The 22,217-nt window shown below is 34.5% G+C and overlaps 2 protein-coding genes across 3 annotated transcripts in view; both read right to left on the reverse strand.

The window, feature by feature from the left end:
* The window catches only part of LOC105227275 (MICAL-like protein 1), a 151,402-nt gene that overhangs the window by 123,476 nt on the left and 5,709 nt on the right, over positions 1–22,217 (reverse strand). The window lies entirely within an intron of this gene.
* LOC125778399 (uncharacterized) lies at positions 3,728–4,384 on the reverse strand. The gene has a single exon (XM_049455754.1). The coding sequence runs from the start codon at positions 4,382–4,384 to the stop codon at positions 3,728–3,730; it is 657 nt and encodes a 218-aa protein (XP_049311711.1).

Here is a 22,217-nt window from a genome sequence, read left to right on the forward strand (position 1 = left end):
ATTTTTTAATATTTCTCTAAGCAAATTGAGACGAGCCTTTTCTTGAGCCTTTGAAAAATTGAGTGGAGTCCAATGTGAACAATTTTTTTTACTGTCAAAAGTTTTGCAATATTGAATGCATGCTAGTCCCACTAATCCCATAGTTCTCTAAATATCACTATAGATCTCATAACGATCTTGCAATATCAGTTTGCGCACAGCATCAATAGTTTCTGGAACAACAACTGATTTATAACGACCTTTACGAAATTTGTCTTGGAGTGATCACCGATCTACTTGTAGATTGGATTCACTCACCATCGACAAATACTAGTCAATGATGCGGCTTCGTCGCCAAAAATTTAATTAAGTTCATCTATGTACTCTTGACGAGCTATTAAAAATAATCGGGTGAAAATGTTATCGATGTTATTCCATTTCTTGGTCGAGAAGAATATTTAAAGTTACTGTAAACAACACAAATAGTGCCCATATGTCTAAACGTGCTGAGTATGTATAAAATCAAAAATATCAAACTTCACGATAAAGTTGTGAGTTGCCAGATTGCAGCAGTAAGGTTGCAAAATCCCGAAATTTAAAAGTCGACCTAGGTATGCATAAAATCGAGACATCAGTGATCGAGAGAATCTTTAGCTTGTTTTGAACTTTCATTTCTCTTTTAAGGTGGATTAAGGGATTTCGCTACATCATTTTCTTGTGTAAAAAACTATGCTCTTGCAGGTTCTTTACCATTATATTTGTGTTATTTAAAGACATTCCGAGGCAACCAGAAGGGATTTGCAGTGTTAATTTTAGGCTGTAGTAAAAACTTCACTAATGACATATACCTCCGTATATACTTAGGGTATCTTAACTTGGATTTAGAAACATGTATCATGCTCACTTTCATTCATTTCTTAGAGTCCTTAGATTCAAAGCCGCGAGGATTCAGCCTTTTATGTAAATAAATACCAGTCGATAGGTCTAGAATCCGCAAATTCAGCAATATTCTTCAAAGTTTTCAACTTATCATTGAACTTGTGAAACGGTGCTACTTAAAATAAACCTTATTAGATGGCGCTACAATCGATTTATTACTAAAACAAGTAAAAATGGTTGATATTTACTATTGATAAATATTGGCAAAAAGGAAAAGAGAAAAGTTATACTTGAAAAAATTGTACCGCTAGATGGCGCCAAAACTAATTTATCAACAAAAATCATGTTTTATGAAGATTATAAATGAGAAAATAAAGAAGAAGAAGATAAATGAGAAAACAAAGTATACACATTTTTCCAAAAGTTTATAATATAGATTATAATATAAAATTGCTGATAAATAATAATTATTTTTTAATTTGTTCAATGGCACGTGGCTATTTGTGACAGTACGCCCACAATTTATTAATATTTTCGCAGACACATGTTCATAGTTAGACAAGTAATTAAATAGACATATAATTTAAATGTACAACGGTACATATTTGGTTATGTAGATAAATAAATTTATTATTTCACGCAATTCGTGGCTACTAGAAATGTCTTTCATTCAATTTTCTTAAATTGACATACACCAATTAATGTCAATTGACAGCTTTTAACGGCATAGTTTCGCCTTCAATTGGATAATTTATATGACGGGCGTTTTTAGTTTGAATAAAACGGAAAAAAATCGTACGACTTTCAGCATCGCCGACAAGTTGAGGCTTTATGCAATTAAAAACCGACTTTTTGCAAAAAAAAAATTAAATAAATAAAAAAAATTACGTTAATATACAAGAAGTAATAAATGAGCAAATATTAATGTCGGAATGCAATTAATTTCAGCTTTTTTTGTTAAAACTAATTTTTAATATGTGGTAACATATACATATGTTTTATAACAGTAGTAGGTAACTGATAGTTCGTTGAGAGACTGGAGATAGACAATCAGCAACTTGTTTTACACTTTTTAGCCAGAATATTATAATTCGATTATTGACCTGATATCACTATTTTTAATAATAATTGTAATAATAGCTAGGATTCTAGGCATTCACTTCGGGCTCGTTGAAAAATTAGTCATCTGAGTTGGTTAAGATACTTTATCAAGGGGTGAAACGAAGTGCTTACTGTTGCCTAAGAAGATAATGAACCCATTACTGACAATGTTTTTATTATAATCATAGTTACTGAATAGTTGTACATGTAGTGCCTCTATTATTTATGTAGGCCTATGTTATTTCTGCTCCCTGGTCTATATCAGTATCACATCAGTTTTGTCTCATCATAAAAACTCTTCGCATTAAGTCGTTTGACAGTCGTAAAGTTAAATTATTGAAACCCAGTGAGTCATTGGTAGACGGTGCTTCCCCTACTTGATAATAATTATAACATTTTATATTAATTATTGACAGATATTGATAGCAATATTTATTATGCTGATTTTCAATTATCTTGATTACAAGAGTCAAATATTATTAAAAAATAATTATTATCGTCCCTAAGATAGACCAAAAAATGAGTCATAATTATTTATAATTTATAAAGCTTGCATAGCGAATTCTAAAATCAATACCAGCTTTGGTAAGCGTATAGCAAAAGCACAATCAACTCGTATAAAATTTCGAAAACAGTTTACTAAACACGCTTAAGTTCCCAGACCTTTGCAGTATATTTCAAGCTGAGGTCTTTGCCATTCGCGAAAGCTATAAAGCTGACCTCTAATGTACCTGCAGACAATTCCAGAGTCAACATCTATGTACGTAGACAGCCAATCAGCAATCGAGCCAGAATCTCGTATCGCATATCGGCCAGACGTGTCTTGGGAAGCAGCGCAGCAGTGGAAAGTGTTGCCAAAGTAAGCAACTTCACTTTTACTGGGTGCCAGGCCACAAAGTCATAGGGAGGAATGAAATAGTGAATGAGATTGCCAAAAACGGTGTTCGGCTAATACCCGAAAAGATGATCAATAATTTTCCAAAACCCGATGAAATAAGCTACCTCGATACAAAACTGCAAAAGTCATGTGCAAAACGGTAGATCGGAAATACACAAAATTCCTATTGGCCCTCGATAGTAGAGATTGTAGGAACTTGTTCGGAATACTAACTGGTCACTGTCTGGTAGCGACACAAACTCTCTGAATGGGGCTGACAGAGCGAGAAGACTGCAGAAAATGTCTAGAACAAGGCACCAGGGAAACAATGGTGCATCTCTTGTGCACTTCTCCTACATTGACAAGACTTCGCTGTGAACATATGGGGTCCCCATGGTAGGATACAATAGAGGAGGTATCGATAGGCATCTGCCCGTCAGTCCCTGAGTTTTTGTGATATCGATCTGAAATTGTGCAGTTGTTCTACACTCTCCAAGTCATTCATCATGTTTTGGAATCGCTCATATCGCATCACTGCAATATACATATAGCTGTCATTCAAACTGAACGTTCGATATCAATTCCTTATATGGAAATCTTTTGTATTTGACCAGATATCTCCACGAAATTTGAAATGGATGATTTTTCAAGACATCAGTGCAACCTCTGAAGAAATACAGTCGAACTTCCATAACTCGAATCACTATTATCCCAAAAAAAACTTCGACTTACGGAGACTTCGAGTTATAGAAAAAAATTTTTTGTTACAAAAAAAACTCAATTGCTACTTTAGAGTATATTAAATGATGAATATGTATTTTTTGTTTAAAACACACATTACAGAAAACTGTAATACTGTAATAAGTTACAGTGAAGTGAAATATTCAGAAATTAGAGACTGAAAATTTTCTTTTTTTTGGTATTTTCAGTAAAAATTGAGTCTAATTTGTTTAAAGCATTATAGTGCTCATCAGTTGTAGTGTCATTTGTTTGCAAATATAAACTCAATGTTCGGAAAGCATTTTCTACATCATTTCTGGAAGGCTGGTGAATAGTTTCTTCTACCGATCCCTCGCCGTCACTCTCCGTTTCGCTTAATATTGGATCATCTAATTCAGGGCAGTAATTCTCAACAATATCAGCATCTGTAGGAAAGCCAGTTGTGCAATGGTCATTATCTACTGCAATATAATCCTGAAGAGTAGCACTGCAAGTTATTTTGTTTGCTTTTAACCATGCTTCGTAATCAGCTTCAATTACACTTTGATATTCATCAGTAGTACTTAAAAAACTCAGAGGTACGTCATCTTCCTCTTCCCATTCAGAATATTGACCAAATCCAGCTTTTTTGAAGCAATTCGCTATGGTTTGATTTTTGACGTCAATATCCCAAGCTTTTGTTAGATGATTGATGCAATCCATAAGTGTAATATCTTGTTTTTCGTTTGCATCTATACGCTTTAGTGCTTCTTTTACTATTCTGGTACGATAAAAAACTTTCAAGTTTTGAATTACTCCCTGATCCAGCGGCTGTAATTTAGAGGTCATATTCGGTGGAAAAAATGCCAGTTCAATGGCTTTCAGTTTGCTTTGTACGTCTTTTGGATGTGCTTTCGGCCAGTACTTTGAAAGCGCTTATCCAAATTTAGAACCCATTCTTCAAAAATTTGGCCAGTCATCCAGGACTTGGAGTTTGCTTTATAGTCTACGGGTAACCACTTAATACCACGAAAGCACCGCGGTTTGGCACTTTTTCCAATCAATAGAATTTTAAATTTTTCCGTACCATCCATATTTGCTGCTAGCATCAACGTAACCCGTTGCTTGCTATTCTTGCCTCCGTGACATTTTTGGTTTTTAAACGTCAATGTTTTGTCTGGCAAACATTTAAAAAACAACCCTGATTCATCCGCATTAAAAACATTCCGTTCACAGTACTTTTTTAATAAATTCGGCAAAACATCTTTTTTCCACTTTTCGCAGTTCACTTCACTAACGTCATTGCTTTCCCCACACGCTCTTTTATATCCCACAGCATACCTAAAATAAAAATTGAAATTTTCACCAATTGAACGTTTTGTTCCCTACCTCTGCTTCCATTTACCAAGCCAACCTGTGCTTGCCATAAAATGATCATCGCCAAAGCGCTTTGCAAACTCCTTTGCCTTCTCCTTTAATATTCCTCCAGATATAGGCATGTTTTGATGTCTAGCTGCTTTGAACCAATCGAGGGTTGCTTTATCGATATTTTGAAATACTGGGGTTTTAATCCTTTTACTACCCAGACGAACCCCAGATTCAAACGACGTAATAGTTGATTCTTTATTCTTAATAATCGTTGACACCGTACTGGCTGGGATACCAAATTTTTCAGCTGTTTCCTTTTTCTTTAAACCACCTTCCACTTCTTTCAATAGTTTATACTTTTCTTCAATCGACAAAGATTTCAAAACACGTTTAGTTGCCATGATAATTAATAAATACGATCTTATTTCCCCAGCTATAAACTTTACTACTCTAACATTCTTGTTAACAAGCAATATTTACTTGCTACTCAAGCTATTTCACGAAATTTATAAGCCGTGTGACGTAGATGCGCAGAACGAAAAATGTTTTGTCTCTCATCTGCGCAATCTTGTACTCTATCATTCTTGCACTGAACTGATACATACGAAAACAAAAATAAGCATTTGATGAACAAAGAGGGAATTCCCCGAATAAAAAGACGGTTCAAAAAAATAAGCAAATTAAAGAAAAATGTAGAGCGAAAGAGAGAAAGTACAATACTGCGAGTTGTAGAATGAGAGAAAAGCACATTACTTCGAGTTATAGAAGTCATAATCATGTATTTTCGTTCGAGTTATGGAGAACTTCGAGTTATGGAAGTTCGAGTTACGGAAGGAAATTTATATGTTAATTACTCTCTTAATGCTACTGCCAACCCATTTAGTTCGAGTTAGAGAAAATTCGAAATAAGAACACTATAGCTATACCTGCCATACAAATTGACCGTTCAAAGTCAAAATGCAAATATTTTTATAACCTTATGTGCTAAAAAAATGCAGCTGTGAAGGGTATTATAGCTTCGGTAGAGTCTAAGTTAGTGATTTTTCTTATTTTTAGAATGTTAAAGGCTTAACTATTTTTTTAACCAAAATTTTAACCAATATTTTAACCAAAATTGGCAGTCAGACCTCCGCTAACAAATTTTTGGAAAGGCTACCTCCCATTGAATGCATTACCGTAATTTACTTTGATACAGGAATAAAAAATTAAATTGTTGCACACTAATTAAAAACAAAAACTACTAAAGATCATCTGATAAGTTAAAAAACTCCCAAAGCCGGCACGCCGCCTTGGGAACGGAAAGACACTGTGGCAACAATTGAAAGCGAATAACAGAAGTTTGCAGCGCTTTATGCCAGCATGTGTGGATTCAAATAGCAAAAGTATATATAATACATATGGATATGAAGGTATATATACATACATATATATTTATATGTCTTTTTGTATGTATAGCGCCGTTGGTTCAAGTGGCTTTGCCGCCTCACCCCAACCCCAAGTGAGCGCGCAGTGCAATAATTCGTTCCAGACATTCGCAGCGCATTTTCAGCAAGCGTGTATCTTTTGCTTTTGCCTTTGCAATGCCTCGACTCGAGTGGCTTTTTATTTCGTTATATTTCGCTTTACTTGCGTTTTCTTTTGTTACAATTTCAATTGTTCAGCGACGATTTTCCTTTCACTAAATGATAAAATGAAAACAAAGTGTAGAAAAAGGCGAAAAGCAGACCAGAGTGTGGAGCAGGAGGGGCTGTGGGGAGGCGCGTCTCAAATGAAATCGATATCAAGTTGAAGTAAAAACAAAATAAAGAAACAAACACACACAGACACACATATATACTTATACATACAAGTGATTTAACGAAGACTACAGATGGAAGAGATTAGTAGAACACAGTGGGGCACAATAACGAAAGCAAAAAACAACAAAACAATGCGCGACTTAACGGCTAAATGCCCCAGTGACTGGCTGTCAGCAGTGCACTTTGTGTAATGTACCTCGCTGCATGTGTGTGGCAGTGTGTGCGACCAGCGACAACTGTTGCAAGAGCCATCTGGGGAGCAGATCTGCTCGCAAAAGAGGGCTTGCAACTGGCGGCCAGGGCACTTGCACAATGACCGCAGCGCTAAATTGAAAATAGATTAGTAAACACGAAAAGTCAACGTCCGCTTACACTACCAGCCACAAGCATAGTGCGAAACATTATCTGCACACTTGCACTTATAAATATATTATTTTAAATCTGCTGCATATACTTATATATGTATGTGCATATATTATTCATTGGCTGTACGCTTGCGAGCGGAAATTGTGTTTTTCTATAACAGATATGACCAACAAGTGCGACGGCGGCCCGGTCGTTGGGTTTATTTTTGAAAATGTGCAACTACACGCTGGTGGCCGCATGACCGCACGCGTGAATGTAGGCCGAATCGGTTGCCACATATCTTAGAGGAAGCGTAGCGTTAGTTTCTGGCATAAAACCTAACGATTCGTAGCGATAAATAATGACAATATTATTAAAATATACATAAGTAGTAGCAATTAGGAAAAAAAAATTTAGTATCGCATGCGAGTATTTAAGAAATTTAATTTTGTAGTATTAGTTTCGGGCACAAATAAGCGATAAGTAATGATATTATGAAGAAACAAGTAGTAAAGAATTGGGAAAAAATTGTCGCATGCGAGTTTTTTTTAAATTAATTTTTTTAAAACTAACAATTCGTAGCGATAAATGACAAAATTATGAAAATAACAATGAACAAAGAGTAAAAAAAATATACAAAAAATTATCGCATGATAGTTTTATAAAGAAATTTTTATTTTTAGTAGTATTAACTTCAGGCAAAAAACCGAATGATTTTAGGCGACTAATAATGACAATATTATGAAAATACAAGTGGTAAACCGTTTGAAAAAAATTATTGCATGCGAGTTTTTTGGAAAATTTATTTTTGTACTTCCAAAATTTTGAATATTACAAAAAACTTCAAGGAACACAAATTTTCCACACCAACAAAAAATATATCGCATGCAATTTTTCAATAACACAAAAATATGTATATTGCATGCGATTTTTCAATATGCATGTATTATATTTGTAGTTCATTTGTATAAAACCAATCAACTCGAAGAACCATTTTTGTTTTTAAATTACATTCACTGTTTTATTTCTATGCATATAAGCTCTGAGACTCACTCATACTCAAATTCATAATATTCACTCATACTCTACTCATATTCATAATATCTATTCATATTCATACTCAATCGCATATTATTGTTGCTCATAATTTATACTCATACTGGGTACATACTCATTACAATTTATGTACCATTAATATTTATATTCGCTAATACTTATCTTAACTTTTGGTAACTTATATTTATTGATATTCCTTCATACTCATATTTCATATTTTATGTCATTCATAAATATTTGTTAAACTTAGTTACTCATAAATTTTTGATACTTATTTTTACTCGAAATACATACATATTGCCCCACATTTTAATATATTTTGGTATATATATGTATATGTATCTAGCTTCCATTTATAACTTTTCTTAATATTCACACTCATACTCATTCTAAAGACTCATTTATACTCAACTCCATTAAAATTTTTATATACTCGTATGAGGCTTGCTTCATAAATAATGCTTGCTCATGAATCCTTGATACTCATTCACACTAATACTCATACTCATACTCATTTATACTCAAATCTAAACTTATTCACTCATATGGACCAATATGCTTGATACTCATTTATACTCATACTCATTCTAAGGGCTCTTTTATACTCAAATCCATTAATAATTTTATCCACTAATATGGACATTGCTTCATAAAGAAATTTTGCTCATGATTGCTTGACAATCACTCAATCTTATACTCATATTGATTCATATTCACATTGAGTTTTTAATATTCGTACTCATCTAACGGGTGATTTTTTTGAGGTTAGGATTTTCATGCATTAGTATTTGACAGATCACGTGGGATTTCAGACATGGTGTCAAAGAGAAAGATGCTCAGTATGCTTTGACATTTCATCATGAATAGACTTACTAACGAGCAACGCTTGCAAATCATTGAATTTTATTACCAAAATCAGTGTTCGGTTCTTTTCTTTTTTATCGACAAATTTTGTTCAGCGATGAGGCTCATTTCTGGTTGAATGGCTACGTAAATAAGCAAAATTGCCGCATTTGGGGTGAAGAGCAACCAGAAGCCGTTCAAGAACTGCCCATGCATGCATGGTGTGGTTTGTACGCTGGTGGAATCATTGGACCGTATTTTTTCAAAGATGCTGTTGGACGCAACGTTACGGTGAATGGCGATCGCTATCGTTCGATGCTAACAAACTTTTTGTTGAAATGGAAGAACTGAACTTGGTTGACATTCAACAAGATGGCGCTACATGCCACACAGCTCGCGATTCTATGGCCATTTTGAGGGAAAACTTCGGACAACAATTCATCTCAATTATTTTCCGATTATGGCAGGATTTTGATTTTGGACCATTCTACACTCTCTTTGGCAATGGGCGCGTAAATTATTTACCCACAAGGTCTTATCATCATCTGGATCACGTTTGATCAAATGCTGCAATTCTATGATTAATTGCATTCACACTCTTATTGGTGTGGTTGTTTATTAATTTTGTTACCTATATCTCACTCAATATATATGTATAGCTGTTACTACACATAAATCTTATTGGCTGCAAGGTCAGACGCTCAGCAGTTGCATAAGAAAGTTAATGTAATCGCTGCAATTGCAATTCATTGAATAATTAAATGCACTGCAGGTGACTCAAAGTTTCGGAATTCAAAATGCCAAGATGATTTGGCTATTCGATTTGAAAAATCTTAGAAAAATTACATAAGAGATGAATAGGCATGACTCTTATAAAATGGTTGAATAAAGAAGGTATATGAAAGTTATTAAATTCTTTTATGAATCATACTGGATCCTATATTTCACCTGTAAAGTCACGAATACTGAAACTGTAACGGAAATCTCTGATGCCGGTCATGGATAACTAACTAGTAATTTAACCGATAGTTCGATTGCAGCGTAATTTAGGCAATAATTTGACTATGGCGCGACCAAATGGAAATTATTTGTAAGAGTATTTTGCTTACCTTTGTCAATACTGGAACTTATATGGATATCACCTAGCAAGTCACGACTATCGAAACTTCAACGCATTGAAAGAATTATGGTGGAAACTAACACATAAAGAGGATGAACGATCTCACGTAAACAAGAGTTTCAGATAGACACGACTCAATTCGGACTTAAGAAATTCATAGAAACTGTAACAGAAACCTCGGTTAGTCCTCTTGGGTAATTAACCAGTAATATAACCGATAGTAGGATCGCTGTGTAGTTTAGGCAATAGTTCGACTATGGCGCGATCCCTTGGAAATTTTTTGGAAGTATAAAAATCGTCAAAATATATTTTGAATTCGACTAAATCGAACTATAATTTTGAATTTTCAAAAAAGTTTAAAGAAGTTTTCAAGAAGAAACCACTGCGACTTAGGATCCCACACTATAAAAATCAAAAAACAATTCTAAAAAAAATTCTTCATCAAATTTAATGGCATTCTTGCTGCTTTTAGTGAAAAGTAATGCGCCAAAAAACAGCAACAACAAAAATAAGTCCCAAGTAAAACTTGAGCCAGCGCTTCAAATGCCGCTTGACAACAGCTTACAAAGCAAATAATCAAATTAAATTGTGAAGAAATAGAATTTGTCTCATTTTCAGCTTTCGTTCGGGTTTCATATTTATTTGTGCAATAAAAGTGGAGCCGCAAATGGCTTGCCTTATGCACACACACAAACACATACAAACAATGTAATGAAATGAAATTTTAGTAGACCGCAGCGTGTTGCAGTCAGCAAATATGCAATCGACTCGCCTTAAGCGTTTGCAAACTGTGAAAACAGCAACAATAACAAATAATGAAATGTATACAAACGTGTGTATGTATATTTACTTAAGCCTCTTCAAGCTTAAGGGCTCATGGCGTGGCGACTGGCGAGTTAAGTGTAAAATTTTTCATGGTCAATCGACTGAAAGAAGTGATTTCGGAGTGATATAAGGACAGGCAATAAGTAAAGTTCAGTACTCGAAAGTGATTTTTTCAATACGCAGAGTGTTTAAATAAGGTATTTACAATTCAACGGAGGGTTAATTGAAGATCTGAATGTGCATATGTATGTAGTATATTTATCCAACTTTTGGTTTCAAATACTATACATCCCTTCTATCATACCTCTCGGTTGAGGTACTATTCACAGAACAAAAACGGGCAGTGGAATGGACTGAACTGTCTAAGTTAGTAGAATATTTCTTAGAAGATGATGAAAAAATCTGGCAGAGACAAGTAGCTATGAGAACTAACAAAACATGATCTTTAACTATATATCAATCCAATCTGTAGGCAAATACATATATTTCATCCACTCAAATCTCGTCCAAATTTAACACACCAATAATATTTCATCTCCTAAAAATATCCAGAAGTAGTCAAAATCAGAGAACGTGGACAATGCTTAAGTCCTTACTCGAGTTTCTAGGCGGTAAATTTAAATAAACACTGAATGCTTTTGCTCTTAACCTTATTCCCAATTTTTTACCGAAGATAAAAATATTTTTGCTACTGATTTTCCTAAATCACCTCTCTAAACAGTCAGTACAGGTTCCGAAATCGCCCTTCATATACTTAAAATTTACAAAAAAAAATATGTTCTGATTGGTGTTTCCAGAATATTTTCATATGTTTTCATAATACATTAGTAGATTATTGACAAAGACTCTTTAAGTAAAAAGCCTCTTCATCGAAAACTTTTACCTTTCTGATCTGTTATGATTATTACCAATTGGATGACGATTCCAGTCGAGTTTGGATGAAGATCCAAAAGTCGGGTTAGTTACATCATTTACAGTTTAAAAATGACTGGATCGTTTTCAATGATCTCTTATTTACTAACGACTATGCTTCGAATGTCTTTTAAAACACTGAAAATATTCTCTTAAAAAATTGATCTAAAAAAGACGCAAGTATATATTATAATGTAAGGACTTAAATAGAAACATAAACCAAAATTAAAAAAAAAAACAAAAAAGAGAAATCGTAAGAACCCCTTAAATCAATCGATCTCAATCGTTCCCTAGTTAGACTATGCAATATTGACTGGGAAATTATAGTTTAGAAAATATTAAAAACCCACGAATAATATTTTTATATATCATAATCTCCTTTCACTCGCTGCCTAATTTTTTCTCTCTCATAACTTTGACTAAGCATTAACTCATAAAAGTTGTCACACTACGTTCTCAGCCTAATATTGCTTAAGCCGCATTCAAAATGCTTGACATTCATGCTTAATTCTATATGTTATAATTATACTTTAGCTATTATTAATTATTTATTTATGTACCAATTTGTCGTATATTATTTTCATACCGAATTTTTCTGGTTCACTACAAACCGGTTTCGGAACACCAAATTTGCATTACTTTTCTTCAAAACCAGCCACGCTTGCTACATTTGCTTGTAAAACAGATAAGACAGAATGTTATAAGATGCTAAAAATAGCAAAGATGTGTTAAGCATAAGTTAAATAATAAAAAATCAAATTTGGTTTTAGGAAGTGAGATACATGTTAATATTTATGACAAATCAACATGACTAAAATAACATAACTCGAGTGGGTGTAACGACATCACAAGTGTTTTAGGCACTAAATATTTGATTTAACGATTTAAAGTCGTAGAATGTGGGTTGTCATTTGTTTTGATTGAAAATCTTTGCTCTGCTCTCATGGGAAAATAATACATAAATCATATCTCAAAGTAGCAACAAAGTTATTAGTGGAAGTATGCACAAGAGAGTTGATGCATGACACATCCTTATAGTGGTAAAAATAACAGGGCAATTGAAAAGTCCGCGCCCTGACACATAGAAGGCACTACTAATATTAAACTTATGATTTTTAATTAGCCCTTACTTTCAAAAAACGTATGTTTAAAGATGACAGCTGTCGGATCAATAGTTTTTGAATTTTATCTCTTTGAGTGAAGCAACTTTCCTTATGGTGAAAAAAATTGATAAAAAGGGTATTCGTGCATGGATAAAACATTGATTTTCGAAGGGAACAAATACAGTTGCAGCAAAATTTGGCTTGATGACGAGTTTCTAGCTTCCGCCACAGGAAAATCAATCATCAAGAATTAATACACTAAGTTTAGAAGTGGTGAAATGAAAACCGAAGATGGTGTACGCAGCGGCTGCCCAAAAGGGTTTGTTACCGCCCAAAACATCACAGAAATCCACAAAATAATTTTGGATGATTGTAAAGTGGAGTTGATCGAGTTAGCAGGCATTGTAAATATATCGACTGAATGTTTAAATCACATCATTCACGAATATTTGGGTATGAGAAAGTTCTGAGCAAAGTGGCTGCCGTGCGAGCTCACTTTGACCAAACGCAAAGAAGAGTTGATGATTCGAAGCAGTGTTTAGAGATGTTCAAGCATATTAAACTCGAGTTTTTGTAGCAATATGTGTCAATAGTTGAAACATGGCTCCATCGTTTCATTCCAAAATTCGATCAACAGTCTGCCGAGTGGTCTACACATGATGAACTCGCTCTAGAACGTGGAACAACCCAACAGTGATCTGTCAAGTTTCTGGCGTCTATATTTTGGGAAGCAAATGGAATAATTTTTATTTACTACCTTGAAAAAGGAAGTGCGGTCAACAGCGACAATTACATAGCGTTGTTGGACGATTTGAAGGACGAAGTCGCCGTAAAGAAGAAAGAAAAGGAAACACAAGTCAGTGAAACGATGGTTAAAGTCTATGAATGGGGCTTCGAATTTCTTTCGTATCCACCGATCTCAAAAGAATGTACGCTGGAAAGAAATATTTGTCGCATGTTGAGATGATCGCCGAAGCTGAGTCCAATTTTGAAGCAAAGTACAAATCGTACCACAAAAATTTTATCGAAAGTTGGAAGGTTACTATAATCAGTGTATTCTCCTTAAATAAGCCCTCAGCGTGTCCCAGTATTTGGCCTCTAAAGGGATCGCCGTTTTGCAACAGCTGCCTTATTCGCCCGACATGTCACCCTGTGACTTTTTTTGTTTCCTAAAACAAAATCGGTGGTCAAAGGAACCCATTTTGAGTCGATTACGTACAGACATCCCAGTCGAAGCGTTCCAGAAATGTTACGAAACATAGAAAACGCGCTGGAATCGCTGTATAGCTGTCCAAGGGGACTACTTTGAAGGGAATGACAGAGTTGTAGAATAATTTGCAAATATATGGTTTTTATAGAATCAGTCTCATTACTTAATTGTCATACCTCGTACATTGTTTGATAGTTGGGGTCTTAATATCACATATGGTTCCAGGCTGACTGAGAATTTATTTTTTTCAAAATTTCTGTATTTGAAATATTTCTTTTAAATATATTTAGATTAGAACTTAAGGCCACATGCATCTGGAGTAGCATTGCTGAAGATTTGACTACGTAAAATAAATTTATTTAATAAATTGAATTGATGTTAAGTATGAAAAATTCAATAATTTTTTATCGAACCGGACTTGATACCAACTGTGGTACATACTTACAATTTTGACTCGAGAAAGCCTTCCATTGTTCTTAAATTAGATATGACAATAAAAACTCAGTTTAATATCAATATTTTCTAAAAGCATAAAACCTTGAGCGCTGAAAATACACTCAAAGAAATCGGAGTCACTATGAACCCCGCAAGGCGGATGCATTCTCAAGCGTTTCTGCAGAATAGAAGCGGACGATAAGACCCACAATATCAATTATTTAAAGCAAGTGATAAGTGCGAAATAATGCAGAAAACTCGGCTAAAACAAAAATTGAGATTGTAGAAGCAGCAACAAAATTAAGTCAGAAACGGCAAAAAGAAACGTGGGACTAAAATCCGAAAAAAGAAGATGCTATAATAAGGCGCATGCTTATCAAAAGGTAACGCGACTGAACTCCATATAAATGAATGTAGCTGGTGTACGTACATATGTATATATGTATTCGTGTGCACGTAAGAGACGTAAACACGGCGGACAAAAATATTTCGCGAAGCGCAGAGACAATAAAAGCAAAGACGCGCTGCTGCCGTAAACAAGCCGTTCGCAGATATGAGTGTAGCGGGAAGGTTATTACGGTTAATCATGTGGCGCTTATCAGTGGTGTTTACGGCAAGCGACGCGCAGGTTGGCCGACAGACAAGTGTCATTTGTTGTTGTTGTCATTTGAGGTGGTTTAGCGTAATTGAATGTACATTGCTGTGTGTTATATAAATGTGTCTGTCCATTTGTTTGTATGTATGAAATGCGTGGCAAAGTGCGACTGCTGCGTATCGCTATGTTTGTGGTACGTGCAACAATGAGCGAAGAATTCTAACAGCGCCAATGTCCAACAAGACGCTTACAACTGCACACTGAGTCATTCTTGGGAGTGTTGTGGAGCAATTACATACATATTTATACATATGTACACATGTACAGTCAATGCAGCGGGTTAACAGCGCTTGGCAGACAAACTTGTTCCAGCAAACGTTCAGCGTGACAGTCACAGTCACAGTCAGCGGCGGAGTCGGAGTCAGAGAACGCAGTTAACACGCATGCGACGAACAAATGTCAATCATTGTTGACATGCCACATGACACTTAAGTGGTGCGCACATGCACAGATGTGTGTATGTATGCATATATTTTGTAATATATATGTATGCACATTAAAAGTCTATAAAACAGTCGGTAATAGACGCAAGCGGGGCGCAAAAGCATTGCTTAAGCGAAATTTCGAAAGAGTAAGCAAAAAGTTAAGGCCACAGACATGTCAGAAAATGTGCCAAAGGCAGAAAAAAAAGCAACAAAAAGTCGGTGTAGCTATACCATACATGAAGAAAATTCACTTAGAGAAAATACTTCAACTATTATTGTGAAAAATATACAAAAAATGGAGCATAGCTTGAACGAGAGCTCTATGTTATGCTATTCCTTTATATTGTATTACCGTGAACTGATCCCAGTGATAGCAAAAAATTACAAAATCTTCGTTTTATCTGGTTGAGCTATCAATAAAATTCTCATATCTGAACGATCGGTTATACGGCATTAATATGCTATAGTCGCCCAATCTTGAACATTTCCTTTGTGTACTCTTTAGTCTATATAAGCAAGTTTTCTTCCAAATTTTTTATGTATAGCAGCTTAATTGGATGTGTTATGGCACAAAAACTTATTTTTGAAAAATCGGTTGTAAGACTACAATATATTATAGTCATCAGCTCTTGTTGAGCTTCTCTCAGTACATAACACTTAATCAAATCAATAGTTCTACAAAAGTGTGTCTATGTAGCGGCTCAATTAGATGAATTGTAGCATAAAAACTCATTTTTGAAAAATCGTTTGTATGGCAGCTATATCGTATAATGGTTCAATATTAGTCATCTTTGTTATATAATTTTTACATTCTATAAGTAAATTTATCACAAAGTTTCATATTTTTCGATGCTCAAATAGAGGAGTTATAGCACAAAAACTAATTTTTGAATGATCAGTTGTATGGGAGCTATATCTTACAATGGTTCAATATTGACGATTTTTGCTATGCACTTTTTAAATCATATAAGTAACTTTATCCCAAAGTTTCATGTTGTTGGCTGCTTTAATGTAAGTGTTATAGCCTAAAAACTCATTTTTGAACGAACGTTTGTATGACAGCTATATTCTATACTGGTTAAATATTAATCAGTTTTGCTGTACAGTTTCTACTGAATATAAGTAACTATATTGTAAAGTCTCATATTATTGGCTACTCAAATAGAGGAATTATAGCATAAAAAACCATTTTTGAACGATCAGTTGTATGGGAGATATATCTTAAAAAAGTCGAATATTGATGAATTTTACAAGATACTTTTCTTATTATATAAGTAACTTTAGGACAAAGTTTCATGTTATTGGCTGCTGAAATAGAGCAGTTATAGCATGAAAACTAATTTTTGAACAATCGTTTGTATAGCAACTATATCTTATAATGGTCGAATATTGATGATTTTTGTTATGTACTTTTTATATCGTATTAGTTACTTTATCACCAAGTTTCAAAACACTGGCTGTTCAAATAGGAAACTTATAGCATTACAATCGATTTTTGAACAATCGAACAAATTCAATTTAAAGGTGATACCCTTCCAGTGCAATTTGAGTAAAAGCACATTTAAATGCGTTCTAGAAAATATTCTGCTTAACATTTTTCTTTATGCCTAAAATATTAAACAGCGTTCTAATACTATCTCCATACATGAGTGGTATAAATGTGGATATATTTGGCAATGAGATTGTTTAGAAAATAAATAAACATGCATGCACACACATACTCACTCCTATACATATATGTATATATGTATAAATACGTGTAATTATTGGCGAAAGAACTATAAAAGCTGGAAAACAACATTCTTAGTGGAACAACGAACGGCACTTGTTGCATGTTGCCGCTGTGCCGCCGCAAAGCCATCATTGGCGGTACCAACACATACACTTATACAACCACATATACATATAGCTACAGCCGACAGCGCATGCGCGTTGAGCAACGTAAGCTGACAGTCTAACTGGTGTGAAGCGCTGTGTGGCAACGAGTTGACGAGCCGACGCATACATGATGTGGCTATAATTTGTGGCACAAAAAGCAAAACGTACAATACAACAAAAATAGCAACAATAGCGAAAAGCTTGCTACACACATAGGCACACCGATGCATTTATGTGCGCTTGTACGATTATGTGGCATGCAACAAACGCATAATACAGCAACTGCAACAACAGAAACAACAGCAAACGGCAAATGGCAACACAATGCCATTATTACAACCACAATTGCAATAACAATGAAATGCTTGCGTCTATTTCGTACTTAAGTGCATGCAACCTGACGATGTGCAACGCTGGTGATTTCCCATTGCAACTGTAGCATAGCCGGCACACATGTACTGCTATACACACACGCTCACACGTACAAATGATATTTGGGCATATGTGTGTATGTGCGTTCGTGCATTTTATTGCCGCTCACATCATTTCGCTTGGCATCTTCGTGCCACACCGCGCGCCAAACAGTTCGTGGCTGCAACAATTTCGCGTTGTTTGTGCAAATAATAAAATTACAAAGTTGAAAATTACACTGCTTCATATTCTGGCAATAATTATATGAATATTCGCTGCTAGCACATATACACATGCGTATATACATATGTGTGTATAGATGTGGAGTACCCACTAAGAAAGTTTGGGGTCAACTAAGAAGCAGCTCTTCTCTAATTTATTGTTGTTATTTAATGTCCATGCTTTGAAAGATTTTAAGAAAATCACTCGTGATACAGCTGGAAGAAATCTCTCCCAAAGTGGCTTCTCTCACTCACTCTCTCACTGTATTGGATCTCACTATAGGTCGAATGGCACCTTATCAATCCAATCGAAAATCAGTATAGACATCGTAAGCTCAATAGAATTGTGTTATTTGCAAAAAAAAAATAACAACAACAGTTATGTTAATGTTAAGGATTTCAATTCCAAATTTTTGGAAGAAAAATATTCAAAAAATATCTGGCGAATCCAGTTAAGGATCTGAAAGCAATGCAAGGTTTGACTAGTGTTAGTTTAGTTCTTGAATTGTTTCATGTAGATTAGGTTCGAAGACTGATCCTTCAGTAAGGCGGAGATCACACAAAGACTGTTAAATGCAGCGTTTTTCTAAGACATATGAAGAGCTCCTGTAGTTGGATAGCAGCTATGGGCAAAAATGGCCTGAAGGTATCACAAATCTGCTTGGGTACTTTATTTTTATTTCTGGTATTTCACCTGGATCTCTATAAGTATGCGACTCAAGATATTTTCGCCGTGATGTGGCAAAAGTAGGAATTTGAGGAGGCAGTGTTGAGACGAATCTTTCTCATCTTCTTCCAAACTGATGCAGCAGGCATCCGGTATTGAATACCGATCGGACAGTGTCCAGTTAGAACTCCTACAACTACTGAAAGATGTACCTTTTTGTGAGCAAAGAGTACGCTAGACCTCTTATGATTTACACTGGCTCAAAAGCACCTTGCGACTGCACAGCTGTTGGTGGTTCACCGATTTTGCTGAGTTAGCCTGAGACCCAACAGTCCAGCAGGGAACCATAAGAAAGAAATCAACGGAGCTCCCATTGAAACTAAAGTTCATGTCTTAGCCAGCTCAGCCTTGGAGTTTCCTGCAATACCGCTGTGGCCAGAACAGCAAATCAGTCTATACGTGTAGTAAGTCGTTGCTGGAGATGAGAAGTTTGGACTTCCTAAACTAATATCGCTGCCCTCCTTTTGGAGTTGACAAAATAACCACTATTAAGGGGTCTGCTGTCCGGAGCCATAGATTTACTGTTATCCTTATGGCAGCCACCTCCACTTGGTAGACGGTGTAGTGTACTGAGGCTTACAACTGGAACTGATGGATAGTTCCCGACAGTGTACTCTCACCAATTAGGTCTATGTAAAAGCATCTCTGCAATCTTCAAATTTGATCCATTATTAAATTTCTAATAAACTTCATATATACTGGGCTCTTTGTTTCCGTTTAGTTGTACACTAAGACCGACGAATCATCAAAATATCGATGAAAGCATATTTTTTATATAGAAAGGCAAGAATTAGCTTTTTAACCGAACTATACATTTCCAAAATCTGTATAACTTATTGAATTTCCAAAAATATTCTAGTCCTATAACTACTATATCTACTGACCTTAAAGCCATAGACCAACTTTCCCGGGTAATGAAAGCCACTATTTCATTGATAAAATTAATGAAATATTACAATATGGGTGTCAAAATTAAGAAATTCAAGCAGGCTTTCGTTTTGAAAAATTTTTGAGGACAGAGTTGCCAACTCTTTTAATTTTTTTGTTCAATTAAATGGATAAAATAAATTAAATTTAACAATATGGGTATCAAATTAAATAATTTCAAACAGGCTTAGAGCTTTAAATATTTTCGAACCAGGGTTGCCAACGATTTTAACTTTTTTATTCAATCAAATGGAACAAATAAAGATAGTGTAACAATTTGGATAAGAAATTTAAAATATTGAAGCAATTTCAAAAGTTTTCGTAACAGGGTTGCCAACTATTTTAAATTTTTATTCCGTTATCTTGCTAAAATTAATGAAATATTAAAATATCGGTGTGATTTTAAAGAGATTGAAGCAGTTCTTAGAAGTTTTCGTAACAGGGTTGCCAACTATTTTAACCTTTCATTCACTTTATGGATAAAATTAAAAAATATTACAATATGGGTATCAAATTAAAGATCTTCAAGCATACTTTCCTTTTCCTTTCCAGAGTTGCCAACTGCCTAGTTGTTAAATTAAATACATTAAAAAATCCGAACGGATATAAAACTAAACACCTTAAAGAAACATTTTTATGCAGTTTGACTTTACTGTTGTTGCCAGCTTTTTATAACATTTCATAGCGAAAATTTTACTAAATTAATTCACTTTTATATTATATTGTATGTTTAAACTATTTTTAACTGATGATGTAACATGTCGCTTCGCAGCTATTACAAAACAAATTTTATTTACATTTTTATAGAATTCTATAAATCATTGTTTTGAAAGTCTTCAGCCTTTCCACCAGCTACTAGTCTATGAGAACATCATTCAGAACTCCCTTACCAATTAATTTCTTTGTATTTATAAGCGTACCGTTCACATTGCATATTATAACAACAAAAGAGCTGGCAAACGTAGAGAAGATCATATAGTGGAACTGAATACTAAATACTTAAAAATATGAGACACTGCAGTCAAGTCAGCGAGAAAAATTATAAAACAAACTCGTAATACCGGAACGATGAATACAAATTGACTATGCGAACGATAACAGAATCAAAACGACATACAACAACTAACAAAAACAAGTGTATGCAGATATATGAATAACATGTGGGCATGTTGGTGCAGATTTTCTAAATACTCTTTGATTATATACACGCGCTCAGACTGATATCTGCAACACTTCTGCTATATGCTTGTTTGGGTGTATATGTATAATAACCAAATTGCACTTGTACACACTTGACATTTGTTTGTATGTGTATGTGCATGCAGCGCTATTGAACAAATTGAAAATCGCTGCAAAACACTAACAAGACTGGAAATTTGTTGCAACTATAATAACAACAAAAGTAATAACACAACCAACAACAACAATAACACGATCAACAACAACAATAACACACCCAACAACAACAATAACACAACCAACAACACTATATAATATCAAAGTAAGCGCGTCAGCTGCTACAGCTGTTTGTGGCGGTATTGCATTAAACTGCTATTGTTGTTGTTGTTGCATGCACAGAACTGGTAGCAAAATGTCTAGCAAAGTTTGCAGTCTAACTGGCTGACTTGGCTGTGGACGTCCAGTAGTAGTCGGCGCACGGTGCGCAGTGGGTTGAATGGGCGGTCAGGCGTTAGGCAAGCTGATTCGCTTGTTAGTAGGCTGAATGTGGCAAATGGGGGCAAAGCTTGCTTGGCTTGTTCATTTGGTAAATAATATACAGCAACATCCATACATACATTTTGAAGATGTCGTGTTAGGGGAAAACCGGAAAACTTAATGTGCATAAAAAAATTAATAAATCAAATATCGTTTATATTTTTTTAATACTCTGCTTGTAAATCTGCTTGTGACGCAGCAGGTTTGTGAGTGAGAAAAAAGGAGTAAAAAAATATTTTTTTTTTTCAAAATAATTTTTTTTTTTAATAAATTTTTTTCTTCAAATAAATATTTTTCATAAATAATATTACTTTTTTTTACTGATTTATTAAAAAATATGCGGCTTAGGGAATTTTGAGTTTTTCTATAATAAAACACAGCTGTCCTTATTATCTGTGCTGAAGGGTTTAAGGAAATACACTTATTTGTATTATTACGAGTACTATGTTGTTTTTTTTTAGAAAAAAAAACAGACTACAAGGAAAAATACATATTTAATTAAATTATTTAAAAATATTTTCAAAGAAAATAAGCAAAAATGTAATCCGAAGCTAGAATATTCTTCATAAATAAAGAAGTTTACATTCAAGGAACTTAGATTTTTTCTTCAGGCATTATAGCGTTACCATGTACTATAAATAATTCATAGTAGTGGATCCAAAATTTTTTTTTCAGATATTATAGCGTTGCCATGTGTAAATAATTC

Source organism: Bactrocera dorsalis, chromosome 4 (genome assembly GCF_023373825.1).
Source record: "Bactrocera dorsalis isolate Fly_Bdor chromosome 4, ASM2337382v1, whole genome shotgun sequence".
NCBI classification, from domain to species: domain Eukaryota; kingdom Metazoa; phylum Arthropoda; class Insecta; order Diptera; family Tephritidae; genus Bactrocera; species Bactrocera dorsalis.